The 18,720-nt window shown below is 35.2% G+C and overlaps 3 protein-coding genes across 4 annotated transcripts; 2 read left to right on the top strand and 1 right to left on the bottom strand.

Moving 5' to 3' along the window:
• Positions 220 to 3,422, bottom strand: LOC18778736 (programmed cell death protein 2). The gene is made up of 11 exons (XM_020563200.1): positions 3,320 to 3,422; positions 2,520 to 2,841; positions 2,357 to 2,440; positions 2,111 to 2,241; positions 1,930 to 2,027; positions 1,670 to 1,758; positions 1,462 to 1,570; positions 1,226 to 1,380; positions 994 to 1,064; positions 779 to 893; positions 220 to 632 (listed from the first exon to the last, which is right to left on the bottom strand). The coding sequence occupies exons 2-11, from the start codon at positions 2,760 to 2,762 to the stop codon at positions 486 to 488; spliced, it is 1,242 nt and encodes a 413-aa protein (XP_020418789.1). The 5' UTR covers positions 2,763 to 2,841; positions 3,320 to 3,422; the 3' UTR covers positions 220 to 485.
• On the top strand, positions 9,305 to 13,347 carry LOC18778668 (metal tolerance protein 9). Of its 2 annotated transcripts, none has more exons than XM_007211897.2 (6): positions 9,305 to 9,743; positions 10,789 to 10,901; positions 11,328 to 11,573; positions 11,686 to 11,766; positions 12,420 to 12,653; positions 12,750 to 13,347. In XM_007211897.2, exons 1-6 carry the CDS (start codon positions 9,536 to 9,538, stop codon positions 13,092 to 13,094), a joined length of 1,227 nt encoding a protein of 408 aa, XP_007211959.1. In that variant the 5' UTR covers positions 9,305 to 9,535; the 3' UTR covers positions 13,095 to 13,347. The 2 variants fall into 2 exon arrangements, with proteins under 2 accessions (XP_007211959.1, XP_020416745.1); XM_020561156.1 differs by lacking the exon at positions 9,305 to 9,743 and adding an exon at positions 10,325 to 10,481.
• On the top strand, positions 16,546 to 18,178 carry LOC18779714. The gene is made up of 2 exons (XM_007211824.2): positions 16,546 to 17,162; positions 17,433 to 18,178. The coding sequence occupies exons 1-2, from the start codon at positions 16,864 to 16,866 to the stop codon at positions 17,911 to 17,913; spliced, it is 780 nt and encodes a 259-aa protein (XP_007211886.1). The 5' UTR covers positions 16,546 to 16,863; the 3' UTR covers positions 17,914 to 18,178.

Here is an 18,720-nt window from a genome sequence, read left to right as displayed (position 1 = left end):
AAAAAGTTAATAAAATCATCATTTGATGTTTTCCGTTTTTGCCACCATGAACACCGCCGGTCAGTGCTCAAGCCATGAGCATCACCGCCGGTCAGTGCTCAAGCCACGAGCATCACGAATTTTAACATGGCTGGAGGGAGAAGAGAATGATAGGAGAAGGGAGAAGGATATGAGAAAAGAGAAGGGGAAAACTAGCTTTTAATAGAAGAATCCAAACCCTAAGGCATACACAAAACTGTCTATTTCACTTCTAACAAGCAAACACAAAATTGAGGTTGAATACAGGAATCTAGGTGCGTGCAAATTGATGGAGGTACATTATCAAAATCTCATCATTCCGAATCATAAAACAAAACAACTGTGACAATTCTTCACAATCAAAATCTTATCTTTCCGATTTTCTCAATTCTTGATTCAATATCAAGACTTGAACAGCTATATCTCCTAATCTAGGGGTACAAAGTATCTGGCAAGGAACCAAATGACTAAGAAAGTTGAACCCATGCGAATTCTTCTTTGTAAGCCACACTTGCATCACAGGAGGCTTCACATGTATAAACAGCAATTGTAGCCCAATCAAGAGAGTCCACGTCATTCTTCACATTAAAGTAAAATAGCAACTGTGGCATAATCTGAAGACATACAAAATACATACGGTCAAAAACCAACTAAAAAGAAAATGGCAACGGCGAGCATAAAAGAAATTAAAATGCAGAAACTTTGAGTTGGGCTTTAACCATAACAAAAAATTGTCAAGATCACATTCATGATCCAATACCTGAAATTCAAAACACAATGGACCGGCACAATAACTGCATTTAGGAATATCAGCCTTGGATGGACGGCCACTTGACACGGGCCATAAGGGTTTTGCACCAGGAATTCTACAATACCTATTAAGTGGAAACAAAAAAAAGTAATTGATCCATAATTTGTAAAGTAAAATGAGGTGTAGGAAAGGAGTGATTATGATTTATTGAAAATATAAATAACCTCAATACTTGCTCAGGTGCCAGGGCTATGCGCTCATGGAATGAAGCCCAGCTCTTTCTGTCATCATCACCCTTTTACAGGGGTATAAACATGTAAGAGTTTAAGCAATTAAACATGAATTTTCTTCTAGCAGGGGTAAAAAGAAAAGAAGAAAAGTGGAGAACACAACTTTCATTTCTGCCTACAGAAAGATAACATAAATGTTAGACTGTGAGATAAAAAAAATTAATACCTCGAAATTCTCTGCTATTGACATTAGTGCATCATCTGTCCGGTTACTAGACACCAAGGAATTAGTGCATACATTATCATCAGGCATATCTGTCTCGTATGAACTTTCAGACTCCTGTATAATTTTGTACTCTGGCCATACATTGTTGCTTGCAACTGTTCACAAATGAAAAATACATAAATACAGGTTCTCAGAAAGTCCTATTCTATTCCTATAACAAGGAAAACGAGCTGTGCCTTTTAGAAGTACTGCAGGTGTGGTTTCATCAGAGCTACTGTCAGCCAACTGAGAACTTATCCTCAATCGTTGACAATCATGTTCATGACCAGTCCGAGAATGCTTGACCTACAAATCAAAGAAAAAATTTGGAAATCTCTAGGGATGGCTGTTGCTATTTGAAAGCGAAAAAAAAAGACATAGAAGAAACCTAACAAATCAAATTACCCAATGTTTCTCTGAGCAATAAAGTGCTCTTCTGCAACCTGTACAGCGTTTAATCCCTTTCCAGCTGCCACACCAATTACAGAGTGCAGCTAGACCAATAGGAAAAGATCATCAAAAGAGCCCTTACATGGCAGAACATGTTAAATACGTAAAGACTGCTTACTGAATATATCTAAGCAAGGTTGTATGTTAAACAATCAAGCAATAATTCAAAGGTCAAAAGCTAGCAACTTTAAATGCAAAGTTAAACAAGATGCTACCTCCAGCCTTAAGAGGCGGGTCTGTACTATCCTTCTTTGGTGGCTCACTTGAGTAGAAAGGATTATCACGCGGTAATTGGCAGCGGAAAACCTTCACACTTCAGGAAAAAAAAAAACATTACATAATCAGAAACAGAAACTAAAAACCCTTTGGTTATAGACAAAATAGGAAGAACAATACCTTCTAGAAGGCTTGTCCTGATGGCATTTCCATTGTTCATGTTGATCTCGACGAAGACACACCATTGATGTACACATAAAAACAAACAACGTTCGATGAAATGCAGATTGCTTCTCCTCTGGTGCATACACCTTGTAGCCCAATAATCAGAAAGACTAAATATCACAACCATTCATCTTTTTATTGCTTAAAAAGGGCAAAATATAGATAGAATTTTATCAACGAAATTCAAATATCATCACTCACCTGAAGCACAAACTGCAAAGGTTCATCACATATGTCGCAAAAACAAGATCTTCCGGATGGCAAATTTTCTGGATCCAACCAAGCCTATATGAAAAAGAAAAAACACCATTAAAGAGAAGTCTGAACCGTAAGTAAACATAAATTGAAGGGTTTAATAGCATACAGGAACGCCTCCAGCCTTGGAAGGGAAGAAATGGCGAAGAAGAGAGCGGGCTGTCTTAGGCATTTTCACAAAACCTAAAACCACAGACTTTCTTGCTTCTTCGTCTTCTTCTTCTTCATCGTCTTCATCAATAACAATATCTTGTTCATTTTGTTCTTCTTCTTCATCGCTTTCATCGTCCAGTGAGGCGATTCGAAGACCCTTAAACTCTTCCGTATCATCATCTTTCAGACCACCAGCCATTTCCTTTGGCAATTTAGGCTAAAGCAGCTTCTTTTTTTTTTCAATCTCAACTTTGAATAGACCTTAATTCACCTAAAACCTGATTGTACATGAAAGTTGAATGATACTTTTTGTTCAAGTATTGAATTCCAATAAAATGTAAAACAAACAATTTGACAGATAGTATTTGTATGGACTTGACAGAAGAAGAAAGAAAAGTCAAAATAAGAATAATAAAAATGAAGAACCCAAATTTTGTTATTAAAAAAAACGCCCAGTAACCAAAATCTGATGAAGCATACCAATGAAAACTAAATGCACAAAACTCCCAGATAAAGTATCATGCAATAGCAGAGAAACCTCAATTTAAAGAACTAGAAAACACAAGCAGATAAGTAGAGGCTTATAGCTCCAAGCTAACCAGTAACATATCCATCCAGCCAATCAATCATAACAAACATGACTTAATCTAAAAACCCAAATCAAAATCAAAACTGACAGAAATCATAACACAAATACAAAATTAAAAAGTGAATCAACAAAACCTTAAATGGACACAGAGTCGATAGAGGCATTGCCTGTAATAAAAGACAGCTCAAATGACAGAGAAAAGAGAAGCGGGATGGGACGGCTGGCAGTGGCGCAGCTGGTGAAGCTATGTGAACTGTGAATTATCAGAAGAGATGAGAAGAAGGGGTTAAGGCTGGGTTTACGGGTGGGCTGGAATGAAAAATGGGCCATTGAAGAGAGTGAAACCATTTCTCTAAGCAGGCCCGGCTGAGAAGGCTGGGGTGGGCTATTAGGCTGCGGGGCAAAAACAATTAATTATTTCTGTGGCAAAAAAATTAATGAATTCAAATTGCATTTGATCTCTAAATCTGTCACACTTAGAAATACATAATATATTCTAAAAAACGAAAAACATCATTTATGTCAAAATATTTAATTGTATCTATACTAATATTAAGGGTTATAAGTAATTAGCATTTTAATAAAATAACAAATATTTAATATAATATTATGTAATCTACGTATAGACGATGAAATAGCTATTGGTTTCTTGAGATAAAGGTGATAATGCATTTATAATTCAAAGGGCTTCAAAGAGTTAACCCAAATAAGGAGGAAACCCACCGAAAACAACAAGCGCCCAAAGTGTATCTCCAAATATAACTACAAAAGACAAAAAAGATTTCAGCATAAAAGCCGCAAGCCTTATACTCAGGCATAGATCACAACACACACACCTCAATGCCCAAATAGCTATTGTTTAGTAATACTCCTTTTATTTTTTCTTTTTTAAAAAAAAAATAAGAAAAATAGAAGAAGAAAAAACCGACACACTCCCGTTTAATGTTGAAGTAAGTTCGGGAGCAAAAAGTTTAATGACATTTAATAAGTACTTTTTGGGTTTCATCATGTTTAATGTGTCACAAAATGCCCAAATAATTGGCTTTCCCGTGCAATGTTGTGTTTGGATTGTGGCTGATCATCAGTATGTAAAGCATGTGTGACCTTATCTAGTTTCTTCAATTGGCCTTAATGTATCTGTCACGACCCGATTTGAAAATCAAGAATATTCTAAAATTTAAGTGAGTGAATTGAAATAAATAAATAAAAAGACTGAAAAATTGGTTAAAATACATTACCATTATATATACTAGCCTCTCTGCACGCGCTTCCGCGCATGCGAGAGGTTTTTTTTAAAAAAAAATTAAATTTATTTTAGAATTAAAAAAGATAATGAATATTTGTGTTCCATAAAAATAGGACCCATTATCTGAATTTTTTTTAATACGAAAAATTATGAATTTACCATATTATCCTCATTTAATTAATAATTTCAATTCTTAATGTTTACATTAACTAAGGGCATTTTCTGGTATTTTGAATGTTTCACCATTCTCTGCCTTTTGCTTTATATATATAGATGAAAAAAAAAATATAATAATCTTACAAGTGTACAAGATATAAATAAAAGTTTATCACTCTAAAATAATCCAACTTCTTTGATTTCGGTTTTGTCTTGCTCACTAATTGATCTGAAAAACAAAATAAGTGAGGGATGAGCAAACCACCGCTCAATGAGTAGATTATGTAATATGTCAGTCAAACAATGTCATTTTACACACTCTACAAAAATATAATAAAAAGATACACAATCCAAATCATATCACATCATTACTTTCATATTTTGGTTATCCTTCACAAATTGTATCCAGTACGTGACCCCTATCGGCCTCACTGCCCTATGTCTCCGTTTGGTACATTTATCCTTTGGATACCCCGTCACTAAAGTTTCTCATGTTCCATGAATAATACATACTTCACAAAAACTCCAAATAATATATATTGTGTGAAATATTGCACAAATTAGACATGCTTGACTTGAAAATAGAGAGAGATTTGTAAATAAAATAAACCCATGATTTTCACATTTATCACAAAATAATAACTTTTAGAACATATTACATAACCCACTCACCATGATAAGTATAAAATATTGCAAGACAAACGCACACGTTCTTCATCTTGTTTAAGGGAATAGTGTGACTGATCCCCCTTTGGCCAATTTTATCACAACACCATCACCAAAAGATAAGGTAGAAAGGAAAAGAATAATGTGAGTCATCCACCTTTGCCCAATGATATCACAACATCACTTATTACTAGCATGTAAGGTGGCATGACAATGATGATTTGATTAAAACCAATTCTAAGTCTCTACACATGGATAACAAGAATGGTGTCATTTTTCAACTAAATGGATAATCTCATACTAGGCTTAAGATTTAATAACATATAAGTCTTCACAATAAATATTTAAATAAGAAAAATTCATATTAATATGTAATATAAATAATTATTTAATATATATATTTTACAGGTTCTCACAGTATCCTTCATTCATGTTGCAGGTTCCGCCATTTCCTTGTTTAAACTTTTCTAGTGGGAAGCAAGTCAATCATGGCGCTTGATCGGGTGCCATGTATTATGCCCCTTGCAAATGGGTAAACATTCACACTCATTCGCTTCTGCATTATAGAAGAACAAATGATCACCCATTTGATTTGATATTTGTCACATCAAATGGCTAAAAACATATGGAATTATGAGCCCATCACTTACCCCTTAAGTTTTTATTGAATTCCAAACATTAGGCTTTTAGGAAAACCATAAAATTATGTGCTACACGTAGTAGACTTTTGCCATGTTATACTTAAACATTAAACGAAATCGCAAAGGAATTATAGTTTAATTGGTTAAAAATATTTAACTCTATATTTAAGATTCTAGATATGATTACTCATTCTTTAACATCGCCTATATATATTTAAAAAAACACTAAATGAGGTCACTCTAGAGTATACATTCTTGAGCCAACTTCACTTACACTTACAGTTGAGTAAGGTTTATAATTCTAATCTAAATGAACCAATGTGGATATCAACTCCTGACAAATACAGACGGGATATCTCATGTGTGCTTTCCCCTCAATTAGGTAATGCCACTGTTTAGTGGGTGGTTGGACATCCTATTCCCATTGCTTTTGCCAAATTGGAGCACATGATATTCTCAAGAAAGGCGGAGTCTCATGCTCAAAGAAAGTTTATAAAATTAAATTTTAAAACGGGCATAAGTCTATCCCGACAAACGTTTGTTGACATAAAAGTAAATTTGTTAAGTAAGTCTATGTCGACAAAAAATCATTGAGATAGACTTATCCCGAAAAATATTTTCAAAATCAATAATAAACTTCCACACAAAAAACAGAAAAGAAAAATCATAATAAACGAGAGGGAAAAAATGGTTCAAATATTTGAGTAGGAAACCCCTATACTTAGAAATCGCTTAATATAATTCCCTATTTTTGACCAAGTATTTGAGTATGACGAGGCATCCAGATTGAAAAAGTGTGACACTAACAAATAACATATTAATTTGTGCTTCTGCATGATTGAATCTTTATCAAAGGATCGGCCAACTTTTGCCTACCCAGCCATGTAAATGGGATATGAGATAATCTTCAACCATTACTATATAATATTCTTTCGATCACCAAAAACTTTATATTTGTCGGGCTTTGGCTGCATCTCATCTAAACCTTACTTTTTATTTTTTATTTTTTAAAGATCATCTCAAGGTTTTCCACCAACCTCTTGGATTGTTCCTATGAATTATTTGAATATCGCATCCCATTGCAGGCAAGCAATATTTTGTTTTTCTAGTTAATTAATTAATATATGTAGTCCATTTTCATAGAGAAATTCTTCAAATAATTTTATTTGAAGGATACTCTTTAGGGTACTCTATGATTTTTTTTTCACCGATTCAAACCATCTATGTTTCAAGTCTTTATTTATAAATCATCTTTGAAAAAAATCAGACAAATTGAAAATAATTAAGACATCTAATTGAGATCAACAAAATCAATAAAGACGGTGCTTTAAGAAAGTGCTTAAATTTCAATAATTTAATTAAATAGTCAAATGATATCGGATTCAAGTGATTGATTTTTGAATGAATATCTACAAAATATATAGTCTAAATTAATAAAGTACAATGCGAAATAAACCTTACAAGAGTATCTCTCAAATCTCTCAACGGAGCTTTATATATTTATATTTTCTAGATATCAACTACAGCATTTTAGGCTAGCCTATATATAGCTGTCCAAGAGCTATGTGTGCCTACAAAAGCAGCAACCACCATACAAGTTATCTTGAAAATTACAATATACCTTGATTAATTTAAATAATGCTTTCGTAAAGCAATGTATAAATATGTCCAATCCCATTACTTGACCAAGTCGCTCGAAAATGAAAATCCCAATATCAGAGCATATCCATTATATATATGCTACGTTTTATTCATGGTATTTTTATTGGAGATGAAGCCAACAACTCAAAATATCGGACCAAGAAAAAAAAACAGTAACATCCACAAATTTTGTTATTATCATAGTAAATATATTAACTTGATAATCAATCATATATATTGCCGACGAAGTTTATTCTAATAAAAAAAAATATTAATTTACAAATTAATAGTCTCAGATTCGAAATTCATGTTAAAAAAAAATAATAATAATAATCAACCATATATTGTCTTCACCCAGAATATAACATTTGGGATTCCGAAATTGAAAGATACTGACAAAAATTGCAATGCAGATAGATTGGTTGCATAAATTTTTGTGGTGCTGTGTTTTTTATTTTCTTCTTTTATGTTTTCCATGAATTAGATTAATGGGCATCTCACGTCATGAGAAGTCAACAAGTGGCTAGAGAAACCTATGCTGACAATGCCAAGAGTGAATATATGTTCCATGCGTGAATATACTACACAAATTAAACATGAGAAATTTCAATGTCCCCTACCGTCCATTGCCGGCACCCCCCAACCCTCCATCTCCGTCTCCGCCTTCCCCGACTCCCATCCTTTCTCTCATCTCTCTCATTATGTCTCTTCACAACGACATGTTTATGGAGACTGCCGACCTTTGTGACCTTCATGTATAATGTCATGCCACCTGAAACAGTACCGAATACCAAACAAGTAGGCCGCATGGCGTATATGTAATGGATCTCTCTAATTATTAGAGCATTCTTTTTACGGTAAGTGGTTGCTTACTTGTGAGCATATTGTGATAATGGCATTGGCAGAATTGTGATAATGGCATTGGCCGAATTGTGATAATGGGAGATTTCTTGTCAATCAAACATCATCACCCGACCCTGACCTAGAGTCGTATCTAAATGAAATATGTACTTGTAATATAACTTGAGAGGGAAGGAAAAATTGTTTCCTTTTTCTTTTCTTTTTTTGGGTGTGTGGGGGGACTATGCAAAAGCGATTCACCGAAAAACTTATTCCTTCTGAAAGTAGCTTTTGTTAGGACTTTGGCCATTGACAAAGGGAAGCTTCGTTAGACAATTCTGAAAATGGCACACAACTGCAAACATACTAAGGAGGAAAATTCACATATGACACACGTATTCATTTCACCGTCACCCACAAAATCAAATATTCTATTCTTTCCCTTTTGAGCTTTCACATTTTAACCTTTTTTTTTATTTTCTTGGGAATTTTTTATATTTTACTTTTCTTAGGAAACATAAAGTAAGTTTAGTTGTGTTCTATAAAAATAGGACCCGTGTTCTCATCTTGTTTTTAGTTAAAATAATATTAATTTCCTATATTATTCTTGTTTAATGAATAGTTTTATTTATTTTTAATTATCTTCATTAATTATAAGTATTTTGTGATATTTTGAATATATATATATATATATATATAAAGCAAAAGGCAGAGTGTTTCATTATTCTCTGTCGCTATATATAGATAGAAAAACAAAAAGGTGTTAGTTTAGATTGGCCCAGACTTTTGGTGCCCTCCTAAGTGGTGGTCTTGGATTCAAGCCCCTATAGTACCCGTGTGTGTGAGTTTTCCCATTCTCCCTTCTAAATTGGGTAAAAAAAAATATATATATATATATATATAAATATGGATAGATATATGATAATTAAAAAAAGATAGATAGATACCTGTAGCAGCAATATTTAAAAAGACTGTAAATATCAGAAATTCATAGTTCTCTCCACGTATTGAGCGGAGGTGGTTACAAACTGTAAGTTGGCATTCCGGAGAAGAGAGAAACTTTATGCGTCTCCCAAAACCAAAAGAGACACATTCACGCACGAACAGTTTACAAGAAACGTTTTGATTTCTATACGCAAGAGCGTTTTTATATATTCAAGAAAGAAAGAAAAAAACGTTTTTGTTTGCGCAAAATGGACAACAGTCCGCCCAGTTCTGGAGGCCCTAGTGACAACAGAATGGAACCGCTTCTGGTGTCACAAGACGACGCCGTACCCGGAAGGTCCTCGTGGAGACTCGATGTGAAGGAGTTTCGGCTACCCCAGCAGAGCACTGCAACAACTGCAGACCATGACAACGGACGGCGTCGTTTTTCTCTCCGTCGCCTTTGCTGCACCTCCAGTAAGCCTTCTGTTCATCTTTATTATTGTTACCCATCTTTCTCCATGTGTTTGTTTTGCCCTGCATTTGAAGTGTTATTGATGATATTGATATTTCTGTTGGTGTTATAAAGTAAAGGTTGAATCTTGGGGTTACCATCACAATTTTACTATGTTCGTTCTTTTCTTAAAAGAAAAGTTCGAGAGGAAAAGGATTTTTGGGTGGTGGTTGAAAGTTCCAAGCTTTTTAAAGAGTTGGGTTTTGAATTCGATTGTGTGAAGAAATAAAAAACCGGGATGTTGTTGAAAGCGAAGATCTTTTGTTTAAAAAAGCTTTAGTGAATGAATTAAAGGTTGATTAATTTTTCAGTGCTAAAGTTGGTGTTTATCTGCAGAAGTTTGTCTTTTGTTGTACTTGGTCATTTTGAGTGTGCAAATGGTTGTGTTCAACTTCATTCACACGTCTCAAATAATTTATTTCCAGTCTGAGGAAGTCTTGTCTTCTAGACTGGCCTGAAAGACCAGTCCTTTTTGCTATTTAGAACTAAAGTATAAAAATATTGGTCAAAATTTTGCTATCAATTAGAGAAGTCTGGGAGTTTTTTTTATTCCAACTAGTCAAGTGAAAAAACTGATGTTGAACTCGTTTCATGAGTTCCATTCTAATTTGTATAGTTTGCTGAAGAAATTTACTCCTTTCTAGTGAATAATTTTGTGTTCGATCAGAAAATGGAACAAGATTGCTGTATAAAAATTATTGGTATGTTTATGTTAACTCAGAGTACTGAGTAACTTTGTTGGAGTATGTTTTCCATCAAACATTCCAATATTAATTGCCTCTAAAAGATAAGTTATTGAAGTGCTTGCAGGTTTAATATTAGATTGGATTTCTCAGTTGTTTTCTTGAATTTTATGTGCCTCATGCTGAATTTACCTGCAACGGTTTCATCAGTATATGATAATATAGGACACTTCCATTATCTTTTTGGCCTCTCATCCTTTCTCCTTCTCACTCCATAATTTCATAGGCTTCATGAATTTAACTTTCTTGGGCTTTTTGAACGTAGAGAAACAATACAAGGTTGAAGAATATTACAAGCAACAAGAAAGGCTTCTTGAGGGGTTCACTGAGATGGAGACCATGACTGAAGAGGGTTGTTTGCCAGGAAGTCTTACAGAGGTTGGTTCAAAATGTCTATATTCCCACTCGTTTTATTGATTTGTAGAAATCAGATTGGCTTTCATAATTCTTTATTTTAAGTTTGTAAAATTTGATGCATTTTAGTTCAATTTTGAGGAAGAGGGTGCAGAAGCTACCTGAGTTTTAGCAGCCAATCCCGTTTAATTTTTTTTTGATAATTTAATGAATTCTTATTTTGGCAATACAGGGGAAAAAATTGAACTGTCGTTAGTTTGACAGAACAGAGCTATATGTTATAATATTTCAACGTTATCGTTCATTTATTTTCTCTACATCAAATATTTAAGTACATGAGCCTGGTTAACAAGAAGACGTTCATGCAGTCATTGTTTCTCATGGCATGGCACTTCCTGCAATGTCTAATTCCCAATTAAACTCCTGTGTTTTGAATTCATTTCTTCTCAGGATCAAATGAAGCAGCTAGCAAAGAGTGAGAGGATGGCAGTACATGTATCAAACATAGCTAATTTGGTGCTTTTTGCAGCAAAAGTTTATGCTTCAATTATGAGCAGATCATTGGCAGTTATTGCCTCTACATTGGATTCCCTCTTGGATCTCTTGTCTGGCTTTATTTTGTGGTTCACTGCCAATGCCATGAAAAATCCAAACCAGTATCACTATCCTATTGGGAAGAAACGTATGCAACCAGTGGTAAGTCATCAAGCTTTCTAACCATGTCAATTCTGAAAATAGTTGGTTGTCATTATCTCTTAGCCCGTTCCTCTTTTTTGTATATCTCTACTGACTATGCTTGATCATACAGGGTATCATTGTCTTTGCATCAGTAATGGCAACTCTTGGACTGCAAATATTGCTCGAGTCTGCTCGGGAACTCATCTCACAGGCAAGTGACCCTTTTTTTTTCACCACTCCAACTTAAAAATTTGGACTAATATGGAATCTGGTCAGGTTTCAGACTCCGGATCAGTGAGTTTAACATAGTATTATTTCCCTGTATGGGTGAGTAAATAACACCAGTATGCAACAAAGGAAGGAAGTAATGATATTTTAAACTTCAACTTGAGAATGGTTTCTTAGTTTATTGCTGCATTATGTAATACAATTTTTAATGACATCCTCACATTTCACTTGCTGTATGTTAGTTAAGCTATAACATCTCTTTTCAGTCAACGGTTAAACTATAGTTCTTATACTAAGTGTGTAGAGAATATTTTAGACACTTCAAAAAACTCAACCATATGTTCCTCTATAGAAACTCAACCTAAACTGGTGATTCCTTGCAATATCTTGATGCTGGCAGCCAAGCATCAATCATAAATTCAGAATCTAAATATGTTGGTCAAATTTTTTCTTGTGGAATTAACAGAGTTAGATTTTCACTATAAGTCATATTTTCATGATCCTGTTTGAAATTCGTTATTTCTGCATATCCAAATTTTGTCATTCTATATATTGGCTCATTATGTGGATCTCATTTTTAGCTTGTTTTGTAATTAATATTGTTTCTATATCCGTTGTATCATTTTCTGGGTGCAGTCACCGCCAGAAAAAATGAAATTTACGGAAGAGATGTGGATGATCGGTATCATGGCCTCAGTCACAGTAGTGAAGTTTGTTCTCATGGTCTACTGTCGCAGATTTAAAAATGAAATTGTACGGGCCTATGCACAAGACCATTTTTTCGATGTTATTACTAATTCAGTTGGTTTAGCAGCAGCAGTCTTAGCCGTCCGGTTTTTCTGGTGGATTGATCCTACTGGTGCTATTGTTGTAAGTCCTTTCATCACCATAACGAGTTTCACTCCCTCTGATATGATTTATTATGTTTATTCATTAACGTTGGTTTCATTCTTGAACACATTGCAGATAGCAATCTATACCATTAATACATGGGCAAAGACAGTTTTGGAGAATGTGCATTCGCTAATCGGAAGAACAGCCCCGCCTGACTTCTTAGCTAAGTTAACTTATTTGATATGGAACCACCATGAAGAGATCAGGCACATTGACACAGTGAGAGCGTACACATTTGGCTCTCATTACTTTGTGGAGGTTGACATTGTCTTGCCAGAAGACATGCTTCTGAACAAAGCACACAACATTGGTGAGACTCTCCAGGAGAAGCTCGAGCAACTCCCTGAAGTCGAACGGGCTTTTGTGCATATCGATTTTGAGTTTACTCACAGGCCAGAACACAAGAACAATGTATGATGAGGGTGGTAGTGGAGCTACAAGCAGGCTTTTCCAGAGCACACAGTTTTTAAATAAGCTGCTGATTGTGCTTTCATTTTATCATATCTTCGCTTGTGCGCCAAATGTTTTATAACTTTACGGCATTACCTTTCTTATGGTTTTAGTTCCTTAACTTTTAGTCTTGGAACCAGTTACATTATCTGATAAAGCAACCTCAACACTTTTGTTTTTCGTTGTGCTTGTGTATGTTAAAGTGACGAGCCACATACAATAAGGTTCTACTCAGTCCAATTATGCTAATCTTCCCAAATAATTTTTGCAACCAATCATAAAAAAGATCGGACCTAATAAAAATGTCTAAACAAACAGCTGCATGATGGTTGGGTAAAGCAACTCTTCATTGTTTGTTAAGCAACTCATCCCCTACTATACACAAGGCAACAACTCACAACACTGTCATGTATAAGAGGTTGCTAGGAACATGAGAACTAAAAACAAGGGCCAATGTGTCAAGTAAGTAAAATATGCTATATTTTCATTCTCTTAATTCAACCATCCGAAAACAAAAAGAAAATCGCCCATGATGGTTGGGTTAATTCTTCAAGACACTTGACTTATACAAACAAGAATGTTCAAGATAAATGCTCTAAACCAATTGAGTTAGTTGCACGACAACGAGACTCAGCAATTTTGTGGAGATAATATCAATAAACCAATAGTAAGGTCAGTAATCCTTACTTAAAATGACAAATATGAAGCTGGATTAATGTGGGTTGCAGTAATTTTACTCAAAACAAGAATTGGGCCTCTAATTTCTCAAATGGGCTAAAAGTTCCTTAACCCAATTCCAAATGGGACTGACCTCCAGCCCAACCCATCCCAACCAAGGACATCATGGTAATTTAACACCACTAGGGTTTTGGTGGTTTCTTCTCCCTACTATTTAAACACACCTCATGACCTCGCTTCAAACAAACCAAGTTTTCTCAGCTAAGCGCAGGTCTCAGCCTCTCCATCTTTCAGCCCCTCTCTGCTACCTTTGCAATTGTTTTGTGTGTTTGTTCTGTTTGATAAAATTTGGCCTGTGATGTTTTGATATTGTCCGTACCATCTGAGAAAATCTTTGATGTTTCTATCACTAGCTTCTGAGGCCTCTTCCTGAATTTTTCTGTTTTCCTCTGTTTTCCTTTTCTTTTAATTTCTGGTGTATAGAAGAGGCAGTGATGACTAAATCTGTATACCATCAAACTATGAAAGCTCTCTTTTTGGGGCTTGTTGATGCCAACTTAACTTTACACTCTGAGCCTTCTTATTTTCATTGATGAAAATTTTGTGTTGATTTTGGGTAAAGTTGTAGTCTTTTTTAGATGGGTGTTTTTGTTGAAGGGTTTAGATGAACGAACAAGCAATTGATTTGTGTTGGGTTTGTTGGATTTGCTATGAAAAAGGCAACAAATTAGAGTCTCTGATTCGCTTATTTCCATAGCGTTATTAGTGCTGTACGTTGCCAACAGCGATTCTGGGAACTGAGATTCTGGCATTTGCCTTTCTTTTCTTAAGGTTTATGCATTCAGATGTTCCTACATTCAAAGTTATAGATCCAATTTCCAATTTTCAATTCACTGCTTAAAGTCTTCGACAAATCGGCGCCTAGCCGCAAGACGGCCGCCTAGGCGGCGCAAGGCGGGAGGTCATATAAGGCAACAAATTAGAGTCTCTGATGCTCTTATTGCTATAGGGTTTTCAGTGCTGTACGTTGCCAAGAGAGATTCTTGGGAGTTGAGATTCTGACATTTGCCTTTTTCCTAAGGTTTATGCATTCAGATGTTCCCATATTCAAGTATTTTATTTCAAACTATCAGTCCGTTGTATTGTGCAAGTTTTAGTGTTAATGATGACAGTAGTAATTGTTGGGATATTTATGACCACCTGATTTCCAAGATCAGGTTCTAAATTACTTGGATAACAAATTGCTTTAGAAAACTAGGATTTCATATCCATTGGCATCCAAACCTGGACAAGGCAAAAGAAATGCAGAGACAGTGATTTATGATCAGGCTGGAGAAACTGGTGAGCACTCATTCATGTCAGGATCTAGAAATCCTAGAGAACAATCACTCATCCGAATTAAATGGGTTGGTTGAAGTTTACAGAACAGCTGCTCCTAAATAATGAAATTGAACCCAATCGACCTTGATTTAAACCCAAAATCTTTAACTGAGTTTCCAACAAATTGAGTACATGCAGTGGAACTTGTCAAGAATATTCATTTTTGTTGTTGGTAGAATACTCATTCATTTAATTGTTAACATGATGTCTGGTTTCTAGTATTTGATGACAAGAGAAACTCAGAGAAAATGAATTTCCCCTATGTTTGTAAAAACACCAAAAGAAACAGAAATAAATTACAATTAACCAGAAAATAAAAAACTAATCGATTACAATATTACAACAATAGTTCAATAAAGATTTTTCTAGAACTTTTCCCAACGCTAACACATGGCGAATGTTAAAAGTGAGAGAGTGAGGTGCCAGCCTAATGATAAACTGATTTTTTTTTTTTTTAAATTTTTACAAGCGATTGAGAAAGGAGATTTATATAAATATTTATTGATTATCTGAAAATTTTGACCCTCTGTTATATGAGTAGAGATGGAATAGCTCAACATCTACGCTATTCCCACTAGCAATGAGAAATTGGATTAGAAGGAACAAAGCGGGTATATCCTAAAAGGAATGTGCTTTCTGAATGGAAGATTCTTGGCAAGGGGTTTTAACCTTTTGCATTGTTTTGTCATCCTTGGAAAAAAAGCAGCCTTATCTAAATGGTTCTAACCCTTCCATTCCATGTACACTTCCAATCAAACTGAGGCAGACAATTAGGCATGAGCCCACTCTGATAGACATCTGTTTAATAATACACTTCTAACTTAACTTAGATTTGGTCTTATCCCAAGATTTCATTATCTTCTTCGATTCCCATTATCCTAGTATCCAACCATAAATTACATTTAGATAGAGAGAGAGAGAGAGAGAGAGAGAGAGAGAGAGAGAGAGAGAGAGAGAGAGAGAGAGCTTTTGATTTTGAAGGAAGATTTCTTTCAGTTTACTTAATAAACTACAGGGTGTAGTGACCAAATTTACTTTCATTTTTATTTTTTAAACGGAAAGATGTATTTTGGCCACGACTTCATACTAGTATGAGTTTGAATTGAATATTCAAGAATGAAACGTGCAACAATCTCCTTGTAGAAAATACTTATTTCTTCTAACTTAAAATATTTATCAAAAGGGATCAGTTAGAGAAGTTTAGAGTTCAGGGTTTCATTTTTCCATGTTGAATGAATAAGGATACAATTGAAAGTTGAAAAGAAAAAAGAGGTTGAAAATCAAGTTTTTAGATGCCAACAGAGCACTTGTAGTTGTAGGAGAACAAAGGGGCTCCATAGCAAGAAGATATTTTTGCATGTCTTTGATGTCAAAGAAATACACCAAAGTCGAGGGGGGGAAAGAGTGCAAGAGCCACAAGTTTTGGGTTTTTCACCTGGTCCACTTTCAAGCACTTTCCAATCAGAACAAAAGACATATTCATGGCCATGTTCAAAACCACTCATATATCAACGCCAAAAATCAAATGCTCATTCTGTTCCAACCAGCAATACACACAACACACAAAACACCAAGCACAATACGCAGAACACAAACCGTCCTCCTTTTTCTATCTCTAGAGCTTTTCACATGAGAAGCTGAAACTGAGACTCCAAATTGAAGGATAACAAAGAAGGCAATGGCTTTTCTTCTTCCAAATTTCTCTCCCTCTCTACTCCTCCAAACCAAATCAAAAGAAAAACCCATGAACCAGACACTTTCTCTGACAAAACCCAGCTTTTGTTTCTCTCATCTCTCTCCTCTGGCCAGCCTGCAGACACCCACTTTGTTGGAAGGGGCACAGCTTAACACCTCCAGGGTTGCGCAGGATAAGCAGCAAAGAGACGACTTTTATGTCAATCTTGGCGTTGCTGTACGCACTCTTCGTGAAGACGTCCCTTTAATTTTCTCCAAAGACCTTAATTATGACATTTATAGGTAATTTTCTCATTTGGGTATCTTGAATTTTCTTTAATGGTGCTTGATTTATCAGAAAGTTTAAAACTTCATTAAGAAATTTGATATTTTTAGGAAATACATGGTACTCAAAAGCTATACCAATTTAACACGTTTTCCCAAAAAGAAACATTGCAATTTGATTATAATCTTCTATGAAATTTGATGAGTTTCCTGTAATTGTTAAACCCTTTATTGAAAATGTAGAGTTATATTTGATAGGATTCATTTGTGAAATTTGGTGATTTTCAGGGATGATATAACATTTACGGATCCCTTGAATACATTCACTGGCATTGAGAATTACAAACTCATCTTCTGGGCATTGAGATTTCATGGAAAGATTCTGTTCCGTGACATTTCACTTGAGGTTTATAGGATTTGGCAGCCTTCAGAGAATGTGATATTGATAAGGTGGAACATGAAGGGTGTTCCTCGGGTTCCATGGGAAGCACAGGGTCAGTTTCAGGGCACCTCGCGATATAAACTAGATCGAAAAGGCAAAATATATGAACACAAAGTCGATAACTTGGCATTTAATTTCCCGCAGAAGCTCAAACCAGCTGCATCAGTGTTAGATTTAGTGGCAGCATGCCCTCCTAGTCCTAACCTGACGTTTTTGTGGGGTCCTGCGGATGTGTACTCATCTTCATGGGTGGAGTTTTATCGAGCAGTGAGGGGGACTTTGCATCGAGATGGTTTCTTGCTTCCACAAGATGGTTTGGTTAGCTAATGAGCTACTTCAGATATGAATCTATACAGTAGAATATGTAACGTATATGTACTGTGCATTAAATTTGTATTATATATTGGTAGATAGCAGATAATGGTTTTTGTTGAAAAACAAGGTTGCATATACATAGGGAGATCCTGAAGAGTTCAATTTACTTCTTGTGGTGGTGGAGGCAAAGAAGCTAGGGTACATTTTGTGAGCTTATACAGGTCAGGATAATATATACAAAATCTTGTTTCATTTAATAAATTATCTTCTTAATTTATAATGCTGCATTACAGGTTGAATTTGGTTAGAGGTTGCCTTCTTCTACTGTTGCTGAGTTGTAAAATAGATGCTGTATTACATGATTCCTCATTTATCTCGTTTGGTCCGGTTGCTATTACCATTCGTTTTTTGTCACCACTAATCTCAAACATTTGGTTTGTTCTAACCCTGCATCTTATGTCATGGACCTTGTTCCAGCCCTACATGATTCCTCATTTGCTCATAGTTATGTTTATCCAAAAATGTTCCCTTCTGTTCTTCTATGCAAGTTAGGATCTCAAATTTCCTGTATCTCTTCCAGATTTGCTTTTCATAGTCCAAAGCCTCGATGCCATCTTTACTTAATCACCTTTGTTTTCCTTCTTTACTTCATCATGCCTACCTAGCATTTGGACTCTTTTTTGCCTAATGTCTTTGTTACTTGTTAGTTGAACCTCCATACGTCTGCCGTGTGCCCTTCTTGGTAGATCAATACTTTGACCAAGTTTTTTCTGAGTGGTTAATGCTTCTAAAAGGCAACTGGGCCAACAATGGTGATTT

Source organism: Prunus persica, chromosome G4 (assembly GCF_000346465.2).
Source record: "Prunus persica cultivar Lovell chromosome G4, Prunus_persica_NCBIv2, whole genome shotgun sequence".
NCBI lineage: Eukaryota > Viridiplantae > Streptophyta > Magnoliopsida > Rosales > Rosaceae > Prunus > Prunus persica.
Note: the sequence above shows the minus strand (reverse complement) of the source record. Positions and strands in the feature narration are given on the sequence as shown.

Bases quoted from the DNA above. Each gene is read 5' to 3' on its own strand.
- LOC18778668 (XM_007211897.2), top strand. From the start codon at position 9,536: ATGGACAACAGTCCGCCCAGTTCTGGAGGCCCTAGTGACAACAGAATG. The intron at 11,574-11,685 runs GTAAGTCATCAA...TTGATCATACAG, and splicing joins AGAAACGTATGCAACCAGTG to GGTATCATTGTCTTTGCATC. The intron at 12,654-12,749 runs GTAAGTCCTTTC...AACACATTGCAG, and splicing joins ATCCTACTGGTGCTATTGTT to ATAGCAATCTATACCATTAA.
- LOC18779714 (XM_007211824.2), top strand. From the start codon at position 16,864: ATGGCTTTTCTTCTTCCAAATTTCTCTCCCTCTCTACTCCTCCAAACC. The intron at 17,163-17,432 runs GTAATTTTCTCA...GGTGATTTTCAG, and splicing joins CTTAATTATGACATTTATAG to GGATGATATAACATTTACGG.
- LOC18778736 (XM_020563200.1), bottom strand. From the start codon at position 2,762: ATGGCTGGTGGTCTGAAAGATGATGATACGGAAGAGTTTAAGGGTCTT. The intron at 2,441-2,519 runs GTATGCTATTAA...TTTTTCATATAG, and splicing joins CCAAGGCTGGAGGCGTTCCT to GCTTGGTTGGATCCAGAAAA. The intron at 2,028-2,110 runs GTATTGTTCTTC...TTTTTCCTGAAG, and splicing joins CAGGACAAGCCTTCTAGAAG to TGTGAAGGTTTTCCGCTGCC.